Genomic DNA, 21,381 nt, shown 5'->3' with positions numbered 1-21,381 from the left:
ACATGAGCTCAGCCTTGTGAAGAATGATTCTGATGTCGATCGTAGGGTCCATTCAGGGATAGAGGGGCTATGTACTCACTCCGTACCGTGTTAGAGACCTGTACAGGGTATCCCACCAGACGGCTTTGGGCAAATTATATCATCCCGAGGTCCTGGGGTCCACTTTGTAATGAGGCGCAAGCATTGGAGCCGTTTCAACGCCCTAGTCCCTTTCAGTCCCTGACCCCCGGAAACCAAGAGTTAGACGTGCATGTTCTATGAGCTTGATTCTCATGTTCTCGCGTGAGCATGGTTTGTCCTACTCGTGAGCAATTCAACAACCCACACTCCGGAAAATTCACATCGCAGCAATGTTTGGGTATTTTGCTGCCTTAGCGATCCCAACAACTCGATTCGCACCGGAGACACCGGCACCGTCCCCGTTGGGGTGGCTTGGAGATCAACTGCCCACAAAGTGGTAGACAAATGGTATGAAAGCGCGTCTTACCGATACAGTGGGTCAACTCCTGCTCGGCGTCCGTCATTATGTATAATTGTGACAATGAATCCCACTCGCAATTTCAAAGTATCTCGACCCCTGTGGCATTTTTGGCTAGTCAAAGATAGCCAAGGGATTTCAATGACGCGTCATGTAGCAGGTTTGAGCGCCTTTAATATTGCAAAGGGGCAGCGAAGAAGCCAAGTGAATCTGAATCATAACTGGTCATGGACGCAGTTGCCGGGGGCGATGCGGGTCGGAATCTATCCACCGGTCGGCCTGAGGCAGCACATAAACTCACGTGCCAGTGGGAGAGATCAGGTCATGTGGGCCCGCCTGAGACCTCACGTTGGTCAGGCGGTCAATGCTCACGTTGATACCCCTAGTTTAGGCTTATAGAAATGCTGTTTGGTCTGGAAATGTACGGTATCTTTGATTAGATCATTCCGTTTTGGTATGAAATATGTGGTATATTTTGTACATATACTAGTTACGATCGTTTAGTTGAGGGAGATCTATACCCTCCTTCGATTTTAGGGTGTAGTACCATTTGTATACAGTCTAAATGTGAACAACTGTTAGTTTCATCTTCAATGTATCGTATTTTCATCTTTTCTAGGACCTTTTCATATTATCTTATAGGGTTATACTTATATACATCGCGTACTTCACTATGGTAGCGGTAGTTATATGACAAGTGATGTTGGTGGTTATATAACTAATAAAAAAGTAGTATGGTACTGGTAAGAGAGAAGTGGGTAAGTTAGTTAAGGGAAGTGGTAAGGTACTGAAACCCTTAAGGCACACAAGAACTCTTGGCTGGTAGCCTCAGGCTGCTAACCCTACTGAACTCTCAGGCGGGCCCACATGACCTGTGGTCACTGCCAGTGGCGATCCGCTAAAAAAAGAAACAGGGGAAATGCCATGGATGGAACATGCTGGAAATTGGAATAGAGAAGCAATGACTTTCATTAATTATTATCTGTGGTTTAAATTACTAACAAAATGCATATGTCCAGTGATGATGATGCAATGAGACGATGTCACGCTGTAAACTGGCCGTACACCTGGATGATGGCTTCCCACCCGCCTTGGTGGTCTGATTGACGGGGATTGCTCTTTCCATCGAGCACCATTACATCCGTCTTGCGCGTGCTGATCGAGTACCAAACCAAATTCTGAGGGTCATTCGTCACCCGCATCATGTTGGTTTGGCAGTTCCCCTCGCAAGGCATGTTGTACAGACCATTCCAGTACCCGTCGAAAAACGCCCAGGCAGCTGAGTTGTACAGCGCGATGTTGGATCCGCCGTCGACGTTCGTAGCTATCGCGGTACGACACTTTTGATCATCTGCAGCACACCACGAGAAATCAGGGTCACCGTATTTGGCGACAGCTGTCCATGGCGCTGGTGCGGCCTGGTACTCGCCTTGGCCTTGCATATACGGTGTTTCTGTTTGAAGAAGACCCGCAAAGACGTTCTGGGCTTTGTGGAAGTTGTAGTTATACAGCCAGTGATGCTCGGAACCGGTTCCAGTCAGCCAGGTGCCCTTGGTGGATTCGACCAAGATTCCGCGGCCTGTTGAGATAATAGTGAGAGCTGACTCGCTATCAAGGTTGTGATCGGCGGTCCATCCCCAGAAGTTCTCAATATATGCGGACGAACTGTTGGTCAGGTGCATTACCATAAACGCAGCCATACAGTCCTTGGGGTTTTGCGACGTGCAAGCACTGGAGATACTTGTGTCAGCGGTCCCGCCCACCGTCACCATCGTGTTCCAAAGACCGATATCGCCGGGCTGAGCACCTGCGGCATTGATTTCAATGATCTTGGCCCCTGGCAGGATTTCGCCAACGGAGAATCTCATGTCCTGAATCTCAATCACACCGACGTCGCCAGGATTGCCAAGTTGAACGACAGGTCTCGGATTGCCGGAATCCTTGAACTTCTCCCCATATCCAGAAATAACAGACCATGCTTCTCCAACAATGCGAGTTCCGACTGGGACGAAGATAGTGTCTGAGACTCGATATACACCAAAGGGGATGTATGTCACCTTGCACGAATCGGCATTTTCAGCCAAGATAGCGTTCAGGCCTTTGGTGTCGTCAGTCTTACCGTCACCTTTCACTGTGTGTCCAGATACGGTCTTCACATTTACAATATCCGCTGTGCTGTAATCTTGATAGGTGGGCTGGGCCTTCGTAAAGTATTTGTCTCCAACCAGCAAAGCGGCCGGCCGCTTTGTTTCCCAGCTCACCCCAGTCTGGTAGGTTTCTGGAACAACAGTGCCCCAGACCCATGTGTCGACATGAGCATTAGCGGCCAATGCCACTTTGCCCTGAGCGTCGACCGCGATAGCGTTCGAAGTATCGTGCTTGAGGTTCTGAATGAGAAACTGACTATTTTGGTTTCCTGAATCATGGGACGAGTCATAGAATCTGACTACTGGTCCCGTGTTCGTGGAAGTGGAATCTAGAAGCACTAGGCTACCCAGTCCATTTCCAGTCATATCGATACCAGTGCCGCAGCTATCAAAAGTTGCTTGTTGGAGCAACACCGTCCACCCACCTGCCGCGGAGAATGCTGTTTTGCAAGATTGGAAATAGATGTTCTTGAAGTTGACCTGTTGGTTGGAGTTCTTGATCCCGATAGCTCCGCCAATAATATCCTACGCTTTGTTAGGCTGCTTTTTCTTCTTCTTGGGCTTCTCTGAATTACTTACCACATCCGTGACGGCAATTGTTGACCCGGCATTGATATCAATCCCAGTGTGACCCGTGGAATCTTTTGGCATGCGAATCTTGACATTTGTCAACCCCGACCCTTGGGCAACTCCCCACTGAAGAGCAGTGAAGTGGCGGTCCGGGCTGAGGGCTGTCGTATCAACGATCACATTCTTGACAAGCGTTGCAAAGCTGGTTTCTGGGTTGCCATTGTTTGAATCGTACCCCATGATGAGATAGTCACCACGGAAACCTGGTGCAGCTTTGATGATGGGTGGGTTCAACGGATTGCCAACAATTATCGTACCAACAGTCAGGTTGAGAGTGGTTTCAAGCTGGTACACGCCGCCTGGAAGGTAGACCTGGGCAGGATACCGCGTGACACCTTGACCCTTGCGACTGCCGCCCGCCCCATCATCGTCTATAGCCTTCTGTAACTTCGGAGTTTGGTTACCGCTGCCATCATTGACGACCGAGTAGTCCATCACATTGCGATACACCGGGTAGAGCGACGTTTTGGCGTAGGGAGCAAATCCTGCTCCTTGCTGATTGTGGTCCTGCTCGTCCAGCCAGTAGGTCTCCGGTGATTTGGTGGTAGGGGCAGCACATGTTTTTGTCGCGGGCGAATGATCTACTTGAGATATTGGACTGGACAGGTTGTCAGCAATCAAGTATCCTATGAGACGTTAAATGACACATACGATGGGGTTGAAGCACTGGCTGCTGTCGTAGTAGCCTGTGCCATATTCGAGGAGGAGCCAGCCACCTTTGTGGCCATCAAGGTATCGTCAGCCTTGGATGGAGATTGCACGGTCGTGGAAAGAGTATTTGCTATAACAGACGAAGCCTTGGTACATGCGCAGTCATGAACAATAACAGTGGATGATGTCCCGGTCAGACCTGCCAAAGAAGATGCAAGCGCCCAATCAAAAGGGTAGTCATTATTTGACGGCCTTGCATGAACGGTTGGAGATGAAAGTGCGTGCGATGAAGACGCATGCACCAAGTCTAGAGGCACAATGGCACCTGATGTTGTAGACACAACCGCTGCAATTGCAACCAAAGAAGAGAAGCCCCTCATATTCGATCGACCACAAACCACAACCTCAATCTCGAATTAGACAGAAAAGAGAAACCAAAAAGGGAATGAATGGATACTAATAAAACCATCGCAGGTCATATGTCAGGTTTTCTTGCAATTAGCATGCCAGGTGATCTTGGAATGCACACGATCACCTTGTATGAAGAATGTATGTATAGGCTTTGTTGGTACATCTTGGCTGAAAGGGCCATGGGTGATCGACGCCCCTTGCAAGACTCGGGATTCGCAACCTTCAGGCATACTATCGCTATAACTCCCCTTGTATCGCCGAATTTGTTGATTTCGTGGAATTCTAGGCTTACATTATAATATGCTGCATGGTCTCCATCCTACAAAACAGTATTAAATAGCTTCAATTGGATTTACAACATTGTGTAGCTCGAACCGTTAAAGGATCTCATGAATATATACCAAACTGTACACTATCCAGATCAGACAAAGTGATGTTCTAGGTTGTATCTTGACTCCTACCATCGTTAATGCCTAGCTAACACTCACAATTGGCGTCAATGTGATATTGGAAAATAATAATCAGATGTGTTATATGATGTGTTTCTAATGCTCTAGACTCGTGCCACGTGGTAACCGGTGGAACGTCGGCACAATCAAGGTTCCTCACGACACCCCTTGCATTGGGTCGAAGGTCCCCAGGTAGTATTGATATAAACTTCCATGCCAATGGTAGCTATGCAGCATGAAGTATGCCTCCTTCTGATTGCCTGCCGATCTTATTTGTTAGACTTCATCTCCATGAGTATTACCTCGGCAGGTTCTATACAAAATTATACATGAGTCATATTCATGAGGCCGTCAAACTATGACTTACAATAATTCCAGCTTTGGTATGTCTCTTACTTGGAATCTTGCGCTTTCTGCAAATTGTAACTATAAATGGAGCTTAAAGTTGCGTATCTACAACATCCCATACTGCAATCGTCGGAGACAGGGAATTGCCAATGGAACAAAATGTTAGAATCTGTTCTCTAGGGCTGCTAATTTATCTTTCTAAAGCAACTGCATAATGATATTTAGGATATGTGAGGTGGCGAGAACCTACAAGGCCGAGATTTGCGTGGGATAGATTTCCGACGAGGCGACACCCGCAAACAATACCCTATGACTGGCGGGAAAAGGGCTTAGAGTCCCGTTGAGTTGATGATTTCTTCCTTTGAACTGCATGAAAATGAATTCCCTGTTGATTGCCAACCGTGGTTCACACGTCTACCCCAATAACGTCTCTGTGAGCTCATCTAGCGATTATGATAGCCCAATTTGGCACGAAGATCCTGAAAGCATTAGACGAAAGACCTTGTATGATTCAAAAGCTTCATCGAAAAGAGGTTCACAAACTACAAACTCATTCGTCCCCGAACGATCGGAGACTAGATGTTGGCGAAGGAGTGAAAACCACGCGTTGCCTTCATGTCGGACGCATCCATCAGCAGCTTCAATGATGACTCGGACCCAGACAATACAACCTCGTCCGAAGTTTGGCAGGATGCGCCCCAAACCAGTCCACAAGAGAAAGAGTCATCACCCCATATTCGATTTCGATCAAATGCGGGTTTCATACAGGAGGCCAAGCATGACGAACCGCCAAAAGTTTTTCGCGAAGAATGGGATTTGGCTCACCATGAAGGGCTGCCTCATCGGCCGACAATGCCATACTCCCATGAGTCTGAGGATATTGCCGATACACCACAGCGAGATCGTGAGCCACAGTCGAGTGAGACGGACAGCGAGTCAGGTGTCCAAAGGATAGACCAGAACAAGCGACCGGGAGGTGAGAAGAAGGAAGACGAGAAGAAGGAACATGAGACTTCTGAACAGCAATCCACACTGGAGAAATGGCGAACTGCGACCAGGAATTTCAGACGGAAAGCATCAGAGTTCGGTGACCGTCTGGGTCGCCCACAGGCCGAGGGAGACGACTTAACATCCGGGAGATATCACGCGGACTGGGCGACCGGTGGTGCACCTCCACTCTCTGATGTGACAGATGACAAGCACAAAAGTGTGGAGGCGAAGCAGCGCGACCAGAAAGGGACTAGCTCGGAAGCCCATCGTCTAGTGCGAGATCTGACGCAAGACCATTCCCAAAAACGCCGCAAAGGCCGTGGGAAACCTTATCCTCACCCCGACAACGAATTTAAAGACGAAGAGAATGAGACAGGAGCAGATGCGAGCTTGAGATATCGCTCTGGCGGCGGCGGGATCCTGTCGCAGTTGATCAAACTGCAGGGTGGTCAGCAACAAGGTGCTGGAGGCCAGTCTCGAACATCAACTGACTCATCTAGCAGCGCAGAATCGGCCCCCAGCGGGGCCCCAACACCAAAACCTAAGAAGCAAAAGCCAGTGAAATGGTACAAAAAGCCCAAGAATACGTCGAACTCGACCTTGATTGGTGGGGGCGCAGATAGTTTCAGTGGTGCAAGCACTCCTGTTTCAAGCGAAATCCTATCGCAAGCCTCGAGGCGCCGTGACAAGGAGGGTGGCGGTGGCGGCGGTGGTGGAAATCGCAATATGCGGCTTGAGGATGAGATTCGAGTGACAGTGCACATTGCAGAAATTATCTGTCGGCAGCGGTATATCATGCAGCTCTGCAAAGCATTGATGTTATTTGGTGCTCCCACACACAGGCTTGAAGAGTACATGCAGATGACCGCAAAGGTATTGGAGGTTGATAGCCAATACCTGTATCTGCCAGGCTGCATGATAATGTCGTTCGACGATCCATCTACCCGCACGACAGAGGTGAAGATGGTTCGAGTAGCCCAGGGAGTTGATTTAGCTCGCCTATCGGACACACATCTCATCTACAAGAATGTGATCCACGATGTGATCGGCATTGAAGAAGCAATTCAGGAACTCGATGCGGTCATCAAGAAAAAGCCCATATATCACAAGTTCATCGTCATCTTGGTGTACGGGTTGGCCACTGCAACAGTCGGGCCTTTCGCTTTTAGTGCCAGGCCGATTGACATGCCGATCATTTTTCTCAATGGTATACTTGTCGGTTTAATGCAACACGTCGCCGCGCCTCGTTCCGTGTTGTATTCAAATGTCTTTGAAGTGACATCGACAGTGGTGACGTCCTTCCTCGCCCGCGCTTTCGGTAGTATCTCCCTTGGAGTCGTGAATGGCAAGCCACAATACCTCTTTTGCTTTTCCGCCATCGCGCAATCATCGATTGCATTGATATTGCCAGGATTCCTTGTTCTTTGTAGTAGCTTGGAACTTCAATCCCATCAGATCATCGCTGGCTCGATTCGGATGGTCTATGCTCTCCTCTTCTCGTTGTTTATTGGATATGGAATTACCGTTGGCACAACCATCTACGGTCTGATGGACAACCACGCGGTCTCCGACACCTCCTGCCCAGACAAGGGAGCCTTTAAGAATCCATATGTTCAACGTTTCCCTTTCGTTGCAATCCAGACAGTCTGGCTTTTGATCATCAACCAAGGAAAATGGAAACAGCTTCCACCTATGATCATCATCGCAATGGCGGGCTACATTAGCAACTACTTCAGCACGAAGAGACTGGGATCAAACTCCCAGGTAGCGAATACAGTCGGCGCGTTTGTCATCGGCATCATGGGAAATCTGTACAGTCGGCTCTGGCATGGCCATGCCGCGACCGCTATTCTGCCTGGAATTTTCATTCTGGTTCCATCTGGACTTGCTGCGACGGGATCTCTGATCTCGGGTGTACAGTCCGCGGATGAAATTCGTCAAAGCGTCGGGTCTCATGGTAGCAGTAGTTCAGCGCCCGGCGCTGGCTTGCAATCCAATTCTATATTCAGTCTAGGGTTTGGCATGATCCAGGTGGCTATTGGCATTACGATTGGTTTGTTCATTTCCGCACTGGTGGTTTATCCATACGGCAAGGCCCGGAGCGGACTATTTAGTTTCTAGGCTTTTTGTCACGCCGTTGACAGTTGGTTTCTGATGTTGATGTTGATATTGGGATAATGTGCATAACAAAAAGAAGAAATAAGGAACATATTCTACGATGATGAGTACTGTAATTCGGCCCATGTGACCAAGCGCCTATTTAGGGAAAGTAGCATGATGCCCTAGGAAACTTCAACTGTCCCATGGATTGTACTAATGCTACATACATCCGTATATGTATGATTGAAGTCAGCGCACTCTCAAACCAGCCGTCACAACTCAGAAACATACAAAATTTTCTACGATGCTATTCTTCTCACTCAAGAGGGGATTCGGAAAAAGGAGCGAGTTCTTCAGACACCCCCGAACTCCCCGCGAGATTAGCAGATTCACAGTTTGGTCACTATTTTGGACCCCCTTCATCCTGGGTAATATCTGGACTGCGAAAGTAATAGAGCAGGAGAGCAATACCGACATTCTCATTCGGCGAGAGTAAATCTATTATAATACCCTTACGGAAATACGGCGTGCTTTCTAATGCTCAGATACCTCCCATACTCGAGCGATATCCTGATTATTCTTCAAATTGCCGGCCGGTCGCTATTCCCGAATGCCTATATGAGTCATTATCGACGAAGAAAGCTCAGGTTAAGAGCATAAGACAGAGAGGGGCAGATGGGATAGAAGAAGGGGACTATGCTACGTGGGCGTGTTCGGTTGCGCAGAAATGTGATGAGAAATGGAAGGGAGAAGTCCAGAAGAGGGAAGAGAGGGATATATCTAGTTGGGGGTTTATAGCGCTTTAAGTTTCTTCCCAGGTAGATAGCTATCGTGGGAATGAATTGAACCAGCCAAGGCACCTTTCCCGTTGTCTTTTGTGAGTGAACGAAAGCATGATATGAATATGAAGGTTATCAAAGTGAATCTCCAATGTATTAGGAACAAAATACCTACTGTATGCTAAAGAATCAAGTCTAGCATTTCTAGGAGAATAGTGAACGAAATCCGACAACGCAATGCAAATATGAAATAACATAAGAATTAACCGGCGACCAGTCGCCAGCCAGCTCGCTTTAATACCATAGGCCCTAAGGTGGGTCGGGGAGCGGCGATAGAATCATGTTTCGAAGATATTAAGCGTGCTCTATTCTGTCATCTTGCGTGGTTGTTATGACCTTTTTGTGATCTTGAGAGATAGCATGACCCAGAAGTTCGAGCAGGTGTCGTTCGCGATATGTGAAGACACGAACACCGGTTGTTTGTAGGAATCGCTTTGCATGCTCCAGGATGAGCTCTAGATGGATGGGAGGAAGGCGAAAGAGGGTGTCGAGGGAGACAGTGATTTGGTCCGGAGAGGTGTTGAGAGATGGAAATGAGGCAAGAAGATGGTGGGTGGTCTTGTCGCGGGCGAGGGACTCGCAGTATTTTTCAAGCATATTTTCCCGGACAATGAAGTGAAGAATCGAGTCCAAGGAGCCGGGATGGATAATAGCCTGCGGTAGGGAATGTTCAAGGTCGGCGAGAGCGCGCTGCATTACAATCACATATTGCAGATCTTCAATGAGCGGTAGCTCTGTTGGTGATGTATGACCAAAGAGTGGGCGATCATAGCCGAGCTGCTTTCGCCAGAAATAGTTGCATAGGATTAAAGAAATAATACACGGGATCAGGACAACGTATCCCCACCAACGCTCGGCAGTGACCATTGAAGCGGCACCAGCAACAAGACCATTCAACCCATTGACAATGGCATGCCATTGGAATCCACGGAACCGGGTATGTAGACGGCGACGTATATCATCACTCGGCTCGCGGGCAAAAACAGCAGCGTTGTACACATGGAATCGATGGAAGAGATAGCCAGACCAGATGGCATTGAAAAGGCCAAACACTGCAGCGAGACCATTCCCAATATATCCAGACAGCAGATTACTAGCTTTGAAGACATGGGGGTTGGCGCCGCCAATCGCCATCAAAGTGCCAACACCGACCAACAACGAGCCGAACCCCATCAACACATCCATCACGATCCGGTCAATCACTTCGGTGCCAATTTCACGGACTCCAACCCCAAGCCGGCTGTCAATGAGCCGGGCTAGTTCTGCGTTCTTGCAGTGGTATTTCCGCAAACGTTGTAGGTGAGCCCGCTCCGCTCGCAGCAGCTTGACATTGATCCAGCTCAGCCGAAAATCATGAATAGCAACCAACACCATTCCCAATGCTAGTGTACCACCAATTCCCATGAGCACAGCGGCAAACTTCGGAACGGGGGTCTGATTCCAGACGTTGGCAGCGAAGTCACCGGCGTTGGCTAGCTCAAGGTACCCGACACTGGCGAGCAAGCTGTTTTTGAATTGCTGCTGGTGCAGTAGACGGAATCGACCACGTCGCCGGACTAGCACAACCTGGGTTTTTTTGGATTCCAGGGATTCCTGCCATGTGATGTCACTGGCTTCACGGATGAGTTTCGGGACCACGGGTGGTGGGGACTCGGCCGTTGATAGTAAGTCCATTTCCGTGGCCATCGTCGTGGGCTTGGAAATTGACTGTGCGAGGTGAACGGGAGATGGAGGGGTGAATAAGGTGTCAGAGGAGGTGGTAGGGGTCACCATTGTAAAAGTCGTATGCGGGTGACCGTAGGAAGGAGAAGCTCACACGGGGCCATCCATGCCGATGCTCTGTACAACCGAGTTTAGAGGGTTGAATGAAGATTAAATTGACAGCAAGGAGGGGGAGAAAGACAGGAGGAGATACAAAGGGACAAGGAGACAAAGTTTCGAAGAAGAAAAGACACGCAAGCACGTAAGACCAGGGAATCATCCGGGGTCTTGAGAGTTCACGGGTGGAGCAAGACACCCGCCTTGGCGTAGCCCTATAGGGCTGAACATATACTTCGGTTTGCAGGGGATCATTGTCCGTGAACGTCTACGGTATAATATTGTACAAAAAAACCTAGCTAGTAAATAAATTGAGTGGAAATGAGCCACAGGCATGATCCCTCAACTCCCAATACTTACATTACTGGGTGATACAGCCCAACCAATCCAAGGACCTGGCGATCTTTACATAGAAAATCCTAGGCAGCGACCTAATGTAAACTGTAAATATGGTCTAAAAATACATAGGGGCGAGATAATCTATGCCTCTTTCGAAGATTTAACATCCCCTGAGTGGGGTGTGCTTAATGCACGTATTAGCTTGACTCCTGCGTCTGCCATATCCCCGGAATGAGCGCTCCAGAACTGGGCCTCACGGTCGGATCCACGAAGCACATCATTCCAGGGCTCTTCTTTGGTCGGAGAGGGAGTGCCATCGATTGACGGCTCTATTTCATTCGAGCTGTATACATTGACTCGTTCGTTGAAACGCACCCGATGACGAGTGCGACCGTTCGGCGAGCCCTGGGAGCCGGAACTGAGGGAGGAGTTCCTCGCCAGACTAGCAGCAAGATAATCCTTGCGCACTGCATACCGTATAGCCTCTTCTCTTCGGATCGAATCCGAGAAAATCTTCTCAAGGGCTGTAGAAGCAGTGAATCGCATCCCCAGATAGACCTGCTCGGCGACGAACAAAGTCAACAGAAGCGAGGAGAGCCGGACCTCGGAAATAGGACCCCGATAGACATGCACAATTGCCGCTGTAGATAGAGTCCCCAGCCAGGCCAAGAAATCTAGCCCCAATAGACATGGGCCGATCGAATCCGACCGGATGGGTGGTGGTCGTTGGCACTCCAGCGTGAGCTTGAAGAAGTCACCCCGCAGCTCCAACCAATTATTCAACAGGAAGCCGAGCGGAACCAGTGGCCAGGCAACTCCAAATAATGCGAGATAGCCAAACTGTACACACATCTCCATGATGTCCTCCTCCACATGGTATTCCTCTGCGCCGGCCTCGCTACGCAGTCTTTTCATAAATGCTGCTTCGTCTGGAGAGTCAACCAAGAACGAGCTAGTTGTTGCGGAATGCTTCCGTTTGCGGCTGTACTCGGCCTTTCCATCCCGATAGTTTTGCCACTTCTGATTCAGGACATGCTTCACATATGGCAGGACAACTTCCTCGCCGAAGCTAAGTACCTGAGCCGTCATGGAAAGATATATCACCTCCTGCTGGAATCGGCTTGTATCGACCTCGAATTTCTTGTGCCCGCTGGCCATATCGGCCGTGAGCCCCGTTCTTCGGAGGATGTCGAAGTATGGAACAATTTGTTTGCCGAAGGGAACATAGACATAGGCGGTCAATATCGTGGGGAGGAAGGAAGTGATAAAATTCATGACGAAATTCTTCTGAGTCAGGGCAAGATCGTATTGATCCTGCGTTCGGTAGTTCTCGTACTTAGTCAAGCGGGTTGCGATGCTTGTGAGAAACGAGGTGATGGCGGGCAAGGATAGCGAAAACAGGACGGTCGGTACGAATTCCAGATACTCTTTGAATGGACCGTCGTATACCTCGGATATGAACACCTCCGATGCGAAGGAGGCAACGATCAATGCTCCGAGGGCCACGCTTGCAACCGAAGCAAAAGGAACCAAAAGCAGCTGGCGTAGGAACTGCTTCCAACCTGGGAAGACATATTTCACTTGACCACTGATTGGGTCCTTGACCTCTTTCTCCCAGACGTACTGCTTGCGATTTACCTTGAGTCGCCCAACACCTTTGACATCCCATCTCTGACTCAAATCGGCCTCTCGAATCTTCCAGTACTCGACGAATACAACGCACCAGGCACAAAGTACAGTTCCATACACAATGGAGTATGGACCTAGATACAGCCACCCAAGAATGCCCAATCCTGCGGGCACCACGAGGAATAACGAATAGCAATGGATAAAAGCGTAGTAGAAAGCGACCTGCACAAGGTTAGCTGTTTGTCATTAAACCGAGCCAAAACAGTCACGGATACCTTTTCACCAAACAATGCTCGAATCGCATCCAGATCGCTAGTCGTCAATACAGTTTTTCGATTCCATTGACGAAGCATTTGCGCGCAGGCCTCCTGATCGTGTAAGGGAAACGAGGCGGTGATGTTCTTCCATTTTCCAAAACCCGGCGTGATGCCTGCGCCTCCTATTTTCTTTTGCCAGGTGACGGCATGGTATACCGAACGAATCTCTTCGGCTGGTGTATCGGCGTCGGCGATAGCTGTCTCGTCGCCGTCCGGTAAGGTATGAGTAATTCCAAACAGCCAATCCTTGATTCTGTGAAGTGTTAATTGCCCCAAAATTCAATCGTATGACATTCAAGACCCCCAAACCCCACTTACCTTGACTGGTGTACTAAATTCCCGAGATGATCCCGCGGAACCCGAATGCAGACTAATAGCGCTTCCCCGTGGCCGTGACGAACCTGAACCCGAAGGCCAGCCTCGCCCAAATCGTGGATCAGCGTCCGAAACTCTGTAATAGCTTGGGCTTGATCTGAGGATCATTAGTATATATGCAAACGGCCAAGGGGATCCCACGCGATTTACCGACGTCGCCAAATTCATATTGTAATACCCAATCCACGCCCAGGTTATCGTTATCATCTTCGTCATTGCTATAGGCCGCGAGCCAGGACATGTTGGCTAGGTGTGGCCTATTGAGAAGAGCAATTGGAGGGTAACAGGTGGTCAGAGTGGTTCAAGTGGTCAAACACGTCACATCAAAAGTTGAAAGGGAAAATGTGGGGAGATTGCCCTTCAAGGTTGTCACCATTACATTATTACTCTAGTTAGTTATGTATTTTTCTATTTCCTTCTATTTTGGTTCCACCCGGGTATACGGTATATCATTGCTGACCACACAGCCCTACCATTTCAACTCAACTGCTACCTGAACCCCCGAAGGACTACAATATCCAGTTGAGATTCCTGAATTGCACAATTGCCTTCCCCAGTTCCCATCCGACTCCTACATACAGTCGTTATGCTACCGGAAATACGAGTCAGCCCCACAAGTCAAGCTTCAGCCCTATGAGGGAGATTTCATTTGCATGAGGATCCAGTTTGCCATCCAATGATAAGCAACTTACGATCACCATTTCTCACCATTTCTCTGCCATGCCCCCTTACATGTTCAGGGGAATCGCAATTGCCTTTTAAGCCAAAGGAAATACTCGAATGAGTTAATCCGGCACTATATAGGCGACTTAAAGGACTCCCCTGTTCCCAAGGGATGCGCTGTGGGGTCCACTGCGGGCACGTGCAGTTGTCGGATTGGCGGGAATTGGCTAGGGCTGAACAGGAGAGAGAGAGCTTCTGGTTCATTAACGCCCTAAGAAAGCCCCCGTGAAAGGGCCAGTTCTCTGGTCCAGAACCAATTCCCGGGGTATCTCCTCTCAGGATTGGCAGACTGTTGGGTGAAATGCTGTTGCCTACAAAACTCCATGCCAAGCCACTAATTCGTGATTTGCGACGATTCCAAGGAAAACCCACATTTCATTGGAGATCCGCTATTTGCGGTGAAAGTTCCCCAACGTATCTGAACAATATTGGTGCCAAGAGTGGAGGCGGGAAAACTTGAATCCATGACGGCGATGGCGCAGGCATCAACAATCCGCAGGTACGGGCTATTACGGAGTACATACAGCTTTCTGCTGAAAGAGGTGCTCTCAGCCACAATGTTGGGGATAGTACCCATCCGGCGCTTCCCATCGTGGCTATAAGTACATGGGGTAACATGCACGACCGAGCGCCATGAGATCATTTCCCACGAAAAAAACCTTTTCTTTCCTGGCGATTATTCACGTTATTCACGTCCCTAGCGGCTTACCGTATGTACTCGATTCTCGAGATCATGGCCCGTCGGTTTCCTCGTGGGCAGAATCTTACCCTCGGGTTGAGTGTCTTCCTCTTTATCTTCATGTTTCTGCCTACCTTTGTTATTCTGCTAGCCGTCATCGTATTCTTTGGGCTGGTGTATCCGCGATTACGCAAGTCGTACAGCCTTGACCCCGAAGGAGAGCTGGAGTCTCGGCAGTCGGAAACCAAAGATTGAATGATCGGAGCATGGTATGAATATATGCAATGTGCTCGGTTATGTTCAATCACTAACGTGTGTAAAGATACCATCTGGGTGTAATACTATTAAACCCTGCTACCGAGTCCACGAAAATGCATTGACGCTTCTTTTTTTTTTTTGTCGGATTGTGCACCAAGCACAGGATTTCGAGGGCGTTTTGGGTGTATCTTATTGAGTTCAAGAATCTGAATGTTTCATGTTATTTCAACTAAATGAAGATCTCTAGTCATAAGATCTTGAATAGAGAAACATATTATTTCTTGCAATCCTGCTGTATATTAGGTAAAAGATAAACCTGAAACAAATGCCTAGCAAGTCTAGAACGAAAATCACAATGTCTTACATATATGTACAGTCATGTAACTAAACATTAACTAGTACACCATTCGTACCATGACTCTAACGGGTAGGGCTGACACGGTACATGGTTGAAGGGCTCCTTCCTCTTTCCCCGTTCCTCCCGAGGTCTCTCCGTTCCTCTTTCCCCGGGTCATCTCCTTCATGAATACACTGGATCAAAATCCCCATCCAATCCCATCTCCTTGAGAGTCCTCTTCGAGAACATATAATGGGCTGAACAGATTCATTATCTTCATCCATGGAAGCTGGATCTTTCCAGAAAACAGAGCAGCACCCCCTAAATAACACCCCGCTCAATATCTGATGGCATCAGCCCAACCGCTCAGGGTATTCATCATCTCACCCGCCTCTATTCTGACTCAGGATGCACAACAAACAAGAAAAGCAGCTGGAAATCGACCAGCCACTGCCTGATCGGTTTAGCTTCTTTTCGTCAAAAACCCGACAAGCGACCGCCTCGTCGACATGGGATGGTCTTTTCCCCAACGAAAACATTGACCATATCTTCCAGGAGAAGCTTAAAAGTCGCCCAGATCCCAACCAGCCAATCTGGTGGATTGACATATGCGACGCCACCGAACAAGATGTCAATGCCATCTCACAAGCTTTGTCTATCCATCCCCTGACGGCAGAGGATATTGCTATTCGTGAGCCCCGGGAGAAAGTCGACGTCCACAAGAACTACTACCTGATCTCGTTTCAGACCCTCGTGGTAAACAAGGTCAATGAGCGACCGGGAATTCCCGTCTCGGCTGCATTATACATTCTTGTCTTCCAATATGGCGTGGTCACCTTCTCGCCTAGTGGTTGTGGGCATGTGGCTCGGGCGCGAGAGCGGATTCGCAAAATGCATGATCCCACTATTCTGACGAGTAACTGGGTTTGCTATGCAATGATGTGTGTTCAACCATTTTCCCGCTCAGCAACCCCCTTTTCAATGGATGCACGGCTAATTGATCTTCAGAGACGATATCATTGACAGCTTTGGGCCATTTGTCCGGGAGGTGGAGCGCGAGTCCGAAGCAATCGAGGATCAGGTGTTTATCAGTCGCATCGATGACGCTCAGGCTCTTGTTCCGCAGATTGACTCCCTCCGGAAGAAAATCACTCACATAATCCGCTGCCTCAGCGGCAAGGTCGACGTGTTGAACGGATTCGTGAAGCGCTGCCAATCCCCCGATAAGAACCCTGTTTTCCCTGACCGTGATCTACTTCTATATCTCGGCGATGTCCAGGACCATCTAATCACGACGTTGTCGACACTTGGGCACATCGATGAGATCATCGGTCGGTCCCAGGCGAATTATTTAGCCCAGATGAGCGCTACAAATCTCCGGTTGAGTCTGACTATTAACTCTGGTTTGAGTAAGGTCACTCTTCTGGCTACGATCTTCGTGCCGTGCCACCTGGTCACGGGCTTGTGGGGAATGAACGTTCCTGTCCCGGGACAGCATGCTAGTGGGCTAGGGTGGTTTTTTGGTATCCTCGGTTCTTTTGCGGCATTCATGGTCATTTGCATCGCCGCGGCTACGAAGTACAAACTTTTGTAGACGTTGACCGATGGATACATTTGGCTTAGGATATTTTAGTGCTAAGAGACAATGTATTGAATATTTTTGCTCATTCCTTCTCTAATTCTAGGCCTCGTTTTTCAAAATAAATCAATGGAAGTTATTCACAGGTATTGCAAAGCTTTCGTAGCCCGAATGGCGACATATCGATGCTGATCAACACCGATATTCAACGGTCGGAGCCACGGCATTGACTTAGTCCCACCATCGTTGATCATCAATTCAATGCCATAGATTCAACAGTGGGCACTTCCGGCTTCTGCGCCGGGTGTGCCGTCAGCTACACACTTCTGAGCAGGCATTTCTTCCTAGTATTTTGTGGCGCTGCTTGGAGGCTGTGTGGTGGAGTCGGAATCGGTCGTCGGCCCAAGTTCGTAGCTGAACCAGAGTTCGGTGGTCTTGATGGTCTTGTATATACAGCATCAACAAATTCTAGACAGGCGAAGGGGGAGAAGAAGAGTTCGCTACGCCGGTCAAGATCTCGGCTGATAGGGCAGGCGCTCTCTTCAAACAGGAAAGATCAGCATGAACTTTGTTATACACACCATCAACTGTCATTATTACCCTCTGCATTCCGTACTCGATAGCTGCTTTTCTTTTGGCTTGCCTATTGGTCTCTTCGGTATCTTGCATATTCCGTGTACATCATTCGTGCATAATGTACTCCGTACTGATCCGAGGATACCTGATAGGGTCTTACCTCTGGGTACGTGCAGGGCCGACGATTGCGTAATGTGGCAGGCGAGTTAGTTTGTTAGTTATCGGTGTCAACCAGTGAGTCAGATTCGAAAAACACCAGTGGGTCCGACGATGGCAGATTGTGGCAATAGCTAGTGACACAGCCACAACAGCAAGTACCTGTGGGGCGGAAACTCCACAAACCAACGAGAGGCGCAGCAGACCAACAGCTGTACATCCATGTATCGAGAGATACGGAGTATGTGTTGTACTCCGTAGGACAGTCGGACATGGGTGGAGCCGTTCTGAAAATACTTAATGACTAGTGGTCAATGAAGCACGACAGCGCATACATCCAACGCACATTGTACATTGATGTACTCCGTGCTCCGTAGAGTGTACAGAAAGCGCCCTAAGGTGTGACGAGCACCCGAGGAGAATAAGCGAAAACAAGACCTCAGTACCAATAATAAGAGCACCCAAATACGGGGCTTGATGGTCGATCCCGACAATAATTCACCAATGATGTTGAGATTCGTGGATAGCGCGTCATTGCTGGATTAAATTGGTCCAATTGGTCCAATACAGAGTAACCCCTGCAGCATTCAGGATTGACATCATGCTAGGGATAGTATAGTATAGGGTGACGAAAGACAACGCGAGGCTAGGAATGTTTGCATAGGTTAACGGTTGTCAAACATTCCTTGAAAGAGTAATCAGGATCTGCAGGGCTGAGATAAAAGGACGGAAAAAGGTGTGGCGTTGGAGAATCATCACGCCAAGCTGCCAAGGCCATAAGTCTGGCCCCTTGAGAAGTCAACTGTCGACTTCACTCTTCGCTCTTTCCTATTTTCACCTACTCCTACTATCTTATCATCATCAAAGGCTTGTTGCCTTCTTTCATCTAACTTTTTTTCTCTGAAATACATGCGTAAGTAGTTTCCCAGAGGAGGCTCAAAGCTATAGCTGTAGCTATAGCTACCCCGAGATCTTGTCTCCACTCCTATGTATCTGGCTAACGATGTTCCCTTTTGCAGACCGGATTCACTCGTGGGCGAAAGCTCACGCGTCTTCAAGCGGCCTGCCAGACCAGTCTCCCTCCGAACAGGCCGCCGACCCTGTTAATTCCGAAAAACCTTCTCAACATGGACAAGTGAATGTACCTGTGGAGGACCCCACTCCGGGGTCCGTCACGGAAACCAACACCAAACCGGGTCTTTTGATCCGTATGCGAAACGGGTCCGGCCGTTTCTATCACCATACTGCGGATGCTATCTGCCACAGCTGGATTAATGTCTTGCTGATATTTGTACCGGTCGGCATTGCCTGTGAGGCCGCGGGTCTCAACCCAGCCCTCATCTTCGCGGTGAATGCAGTAGCCATCATTCCCCTGGCTGGACTGCTCAGTCATGCCACGGAGAGTGTCGCCAGCCGACTTGGTGACACCATCGGAGCTCTGATCAATGTCACTTTTGGAAATGCAGTCGAGTTGATCATCTTCATCATCGCTTTGGTCAAGAATGAGATTCGCATCGTTCAAGCTTCTCTTCTCGGCTCGATTCTCGCTAACCTGCTCTTAATCATGGGCATGGCTTTTCTCGCTGGTGGCCTTCGCTTCCGAGAACAGATTTACAACAGTACTGTCACTCAGATGAGTGCTTGTCTGCTCAGTTTGAGTGTGGTCAGTCTCCTGCTGCCCACTGCTTTCCACGCCTCATGGTCGGATAGCAATAATGCCGATCGCGAGACACTCAAAGTCAGCCGTGGTACCAGTGTCGTTCTGCTGTTGGTGTATATTCTCTACATCATTTTCCAACTCAGAACACACTCGTATCTCTACGCCAGTATCCCTCAGGCCATTATTGACGAGGAATCCAAACCTGGTGTTTTGGCAGAATTTATGAACAGCTCTTCGGATTCGTCATCTAGCTCCAGTGATGAGTCGGATGACACTACAACTTCCTGGACCACCGCCAAACGGATCAAAAGAGCAATGAAGTATCGCAGACACCGAAAGTCAAGTACAAGCTCGAAAGGGACAATCTCTCATAATTCCTTCCAGAAGAGGGCTATGGCATCGACTTCCAATGAGAATCACGGTTCCATCTCCAATTCAATTGGTAGCAATGAACACGCCATTGAGCTCAGTGATGAGATTCGTTACGATGCCGACGACGACATCCTGCCCTCTTCGGCAGTCCGTTCTCGCGACTTTGGTTTGGCTCTGAGCCGCATGGACAGCAAAGCGAGTAAGAAGTCGAAGAAACGAGATCACAAGAGGCGCGAGACCCAGAAAGCAGAGAAGAAGGCTCAGATCGAGGCCTCCGAACACAGCGGTCCCTCCGATCAACGTCCGGTCCTCAAGGGATTCCCATCCGCCCCTAACGTTGTTGGCTTGGAAAGCGTGGATGATCCCCGGAAACGCCGGTCTCCTTTCGGACCTATTCCGTCTCTGCTTTCCAACACTGTTTTCAGCTCCCAGTCACCCGCGGGCTCACCCCGTATGGGGGCCACTTCCTCGCGGCCAGGAATTTGTCGCAGCAACTCGCTCCCCGCACATACCAGTCGTCCTCCGCTGGCCGGAAACGCAGTACAGTTCGCCCGTGGCGCTTCTCGTCTAACCGAGCATAATGATATCGTGGGTCCGGAGATAGCTTCTCAGGCCCCGGAACCCACAATGTCACGTACCGCTGCTGTTGTCATGCTCCTGCTGTCCACTGCTTTGGTGGCCGTTTGTGCTGAGTTCTTGGTTGACGCTATTCCCGATATGATCGCTAGCTCAAACGTCAGCGAAGCTTTCATTGGTCTCATTATCCTGCCCATTGTCGGCAATGCAGCTGAACATGTTACTGCCGTCAGTGTTGCGACTAAGAATAAGATGGACCTGTCAATTGGTGTATCTGTCGGTAGTAGTATTCAAATTGGTAAGATTCCATCCGTTTTGATGATGTTTCTACGTGTGCACATTCTGACTATGCCAACAGCTATTTTCGTCACACCCCTGGTCGTCATCCTGGGCTGGTGTATGGACAAGGACATGTCTCTGTACTTCACGCTTTTCGAGACAATTTGTCTCTTTGTAACCACCTTCGTTGTCAATTTCCTTGTACTGGACGGCCGAAGCAACTACTTAGAGGGTGTCCTCTTGATTGCAGCCTATATTATCATTGCGTGAGTTTATCCCTGTCCTCGGTCTCGCTTCAATGTGCTAAACATTTCTTCAGCCTATCTGCGTTCTTCTACCCGCCTAGTACGAAATCAAGTGTTATCGCAGGCTGATGAGCATATTTATGAACCCGCGCTGATGGGATCTCGAGCGTGGGTTGGTTGCGCCGTCAAAGGTCTGTCCGCTGATTGATCGCCTTTGATCGCCAGCGCTAGAGCGCCATTGATAAATACACGCCTTTAATTCCACTCTTTCCTCGAACGATATGTTATTACTGGTATGCAAGTCGGTAGTAGTGCACGTAGTGTGAGCAGGAATAATATAATCGATGTATATCCCCAAGATCTCGTATTGCTGGCTGGGAATCTTCTATAATTAACTGCTCTAGCAACGCGCGTTGGATG

At 49.0% G+C, this 21,381-nt stretch overlaps 6 protein-coding genes across 6 annotated transcripts; 3 read left to right on the top strand and 3 right to left on the bottom strand.

The window, feature by feature from the left end:
• Positions 1-1,521: 1,521 nt before the first annotated feature.
• On the bottom strand, positions 1,522-4,286 carry LCP9604111_2491 (glycoside hydrolase family 55 protein; the record flags this gene model as incomplete). Its single annotated transcript, XM_039069974.1, has 3 exons — positions 1,522-3,150; positions 3,205-3,853; positions 3,907-4,286. The coding sequence occupies 3 exons, from the start codon at positions 4,284-4,286 to the stop codon at positions 1,522-1,524; spliced, it is 2,658 nt and encodes an 885-aa protein (XP_038931243.1).
• Positions 4,287-5,729: 1,443 nt separating this feature from the next.
• On the top strand, positions 5,730-8,225 carry LCP9604111_2490 (threonine/serine exporter family protein; the record flags this gene model as incomplete). Its single annotated transcript, XM_039069973.1, has 1 exon — positions 5,730-8,225. One exon carries the CDS (start codon positions 5,730-5,732, stop codon positions 8,223-8,225), a length of 2,496 nt encoding a protein of 831 aa, XP_038931242.1.
• A 1,112-nt stretch (positions 8,226-9,337) lies between these two features.
• LCP9604111_2489 (uncharacterized protein) lies at positions 9,338-10,816 on the bottom strand (the record flags this gene model as incomplete). Its single annotated transcript, XM_039069971.1, has 1 exon — positions 9,338-10,816. The coding sequence occupies one exon, from the start codon at positions 10,814-10,816 to the stop codon at positions 9,338-9,340; it is 1,479 nt and encodes a 492-aa protein (XP_038931241.1).
• A 525-nt stretch (positions 10,817-11,341) lies between these two features.
• LCP9604111_2488 (anoctamin family protein) lies at positions 11,342-13,762 on the bottom strand (the record flags this gene model as incomplete). Its single annotated transcript, XM_039069970.1, has 4 exons — positions 11,342-13,051; positions 13,105-13,399; positions 13,465-13,618; positions 13,672-13,762. The coding sequence occupies 4 exons, from the start codon at positions 13,760-13,762 to the stop codon at positions 11,342-11,344; spliced, it is 2,250 nt and encodes a 749-aa protein (XP_038931240.1).
• Positions 13,763-15,926: 2,164 nt separating this feature from the next.
• LCP9604111_2487 (magnesium transporter CorA family protein) lies at positions 15,927-17,112 on the top strand (the record flags this gene model as incomplete). The annotated part of the gene is made up of 2 exons (XM_039069969.1): positions 15,927-16,459; positions 16,527-17,112. 2 exons carry the CDS (start codon positions 15,927-15,929, stop codon positions 17,110-17,112), a joined length of 1,119 nt encoding a protein of 372 aa, XP_038931239.1.
• A 1,626-nt stretch (positions 17,113-18,738) lies between these two features.
• On the top strand, positions 18,739-21,090 carry LCP9604111_2486 (uncharacterized protein; the record flags this gene model as incomplete). Its single annotated transcript, XM_039069968.1, has 4 exons — positions 18,739-18,742; positions 18,849-20,735; positions 20,796-20,982; positions 21,036-21,090. The coding sequence occupies 4 exons, from the start codon at positions 18,739-18,741 to the stop codon at positions 21,088-21,090; spliced, it is 2,133 nt and encodes a 710-aa protein (XP_038931238.1).
• Positions 21,091-21,381: the final 291 nt, after the last annotated feature.

This window comes from Penicillium roqueforti (assembly GCF_015533775.1).
Source record: "Penicillium roqueforti strain LCP96 04111 chromosome Unknown scaffold_03, whole genome shotgun sequence".
In the NCBI taxonomy this organism is placed as follows: domain Eukaryota; kingdom Fungi; phylum Ascomycota; class Eurotiomycetes; order Eurotiales; family Aspergillaceae; genus Penicillium; species Penicillium roqueforti.
Note: the sequence above shows the minus strand (reverse complement) of the source record. Positions and strands in the feature narration are given on the sequence as shown.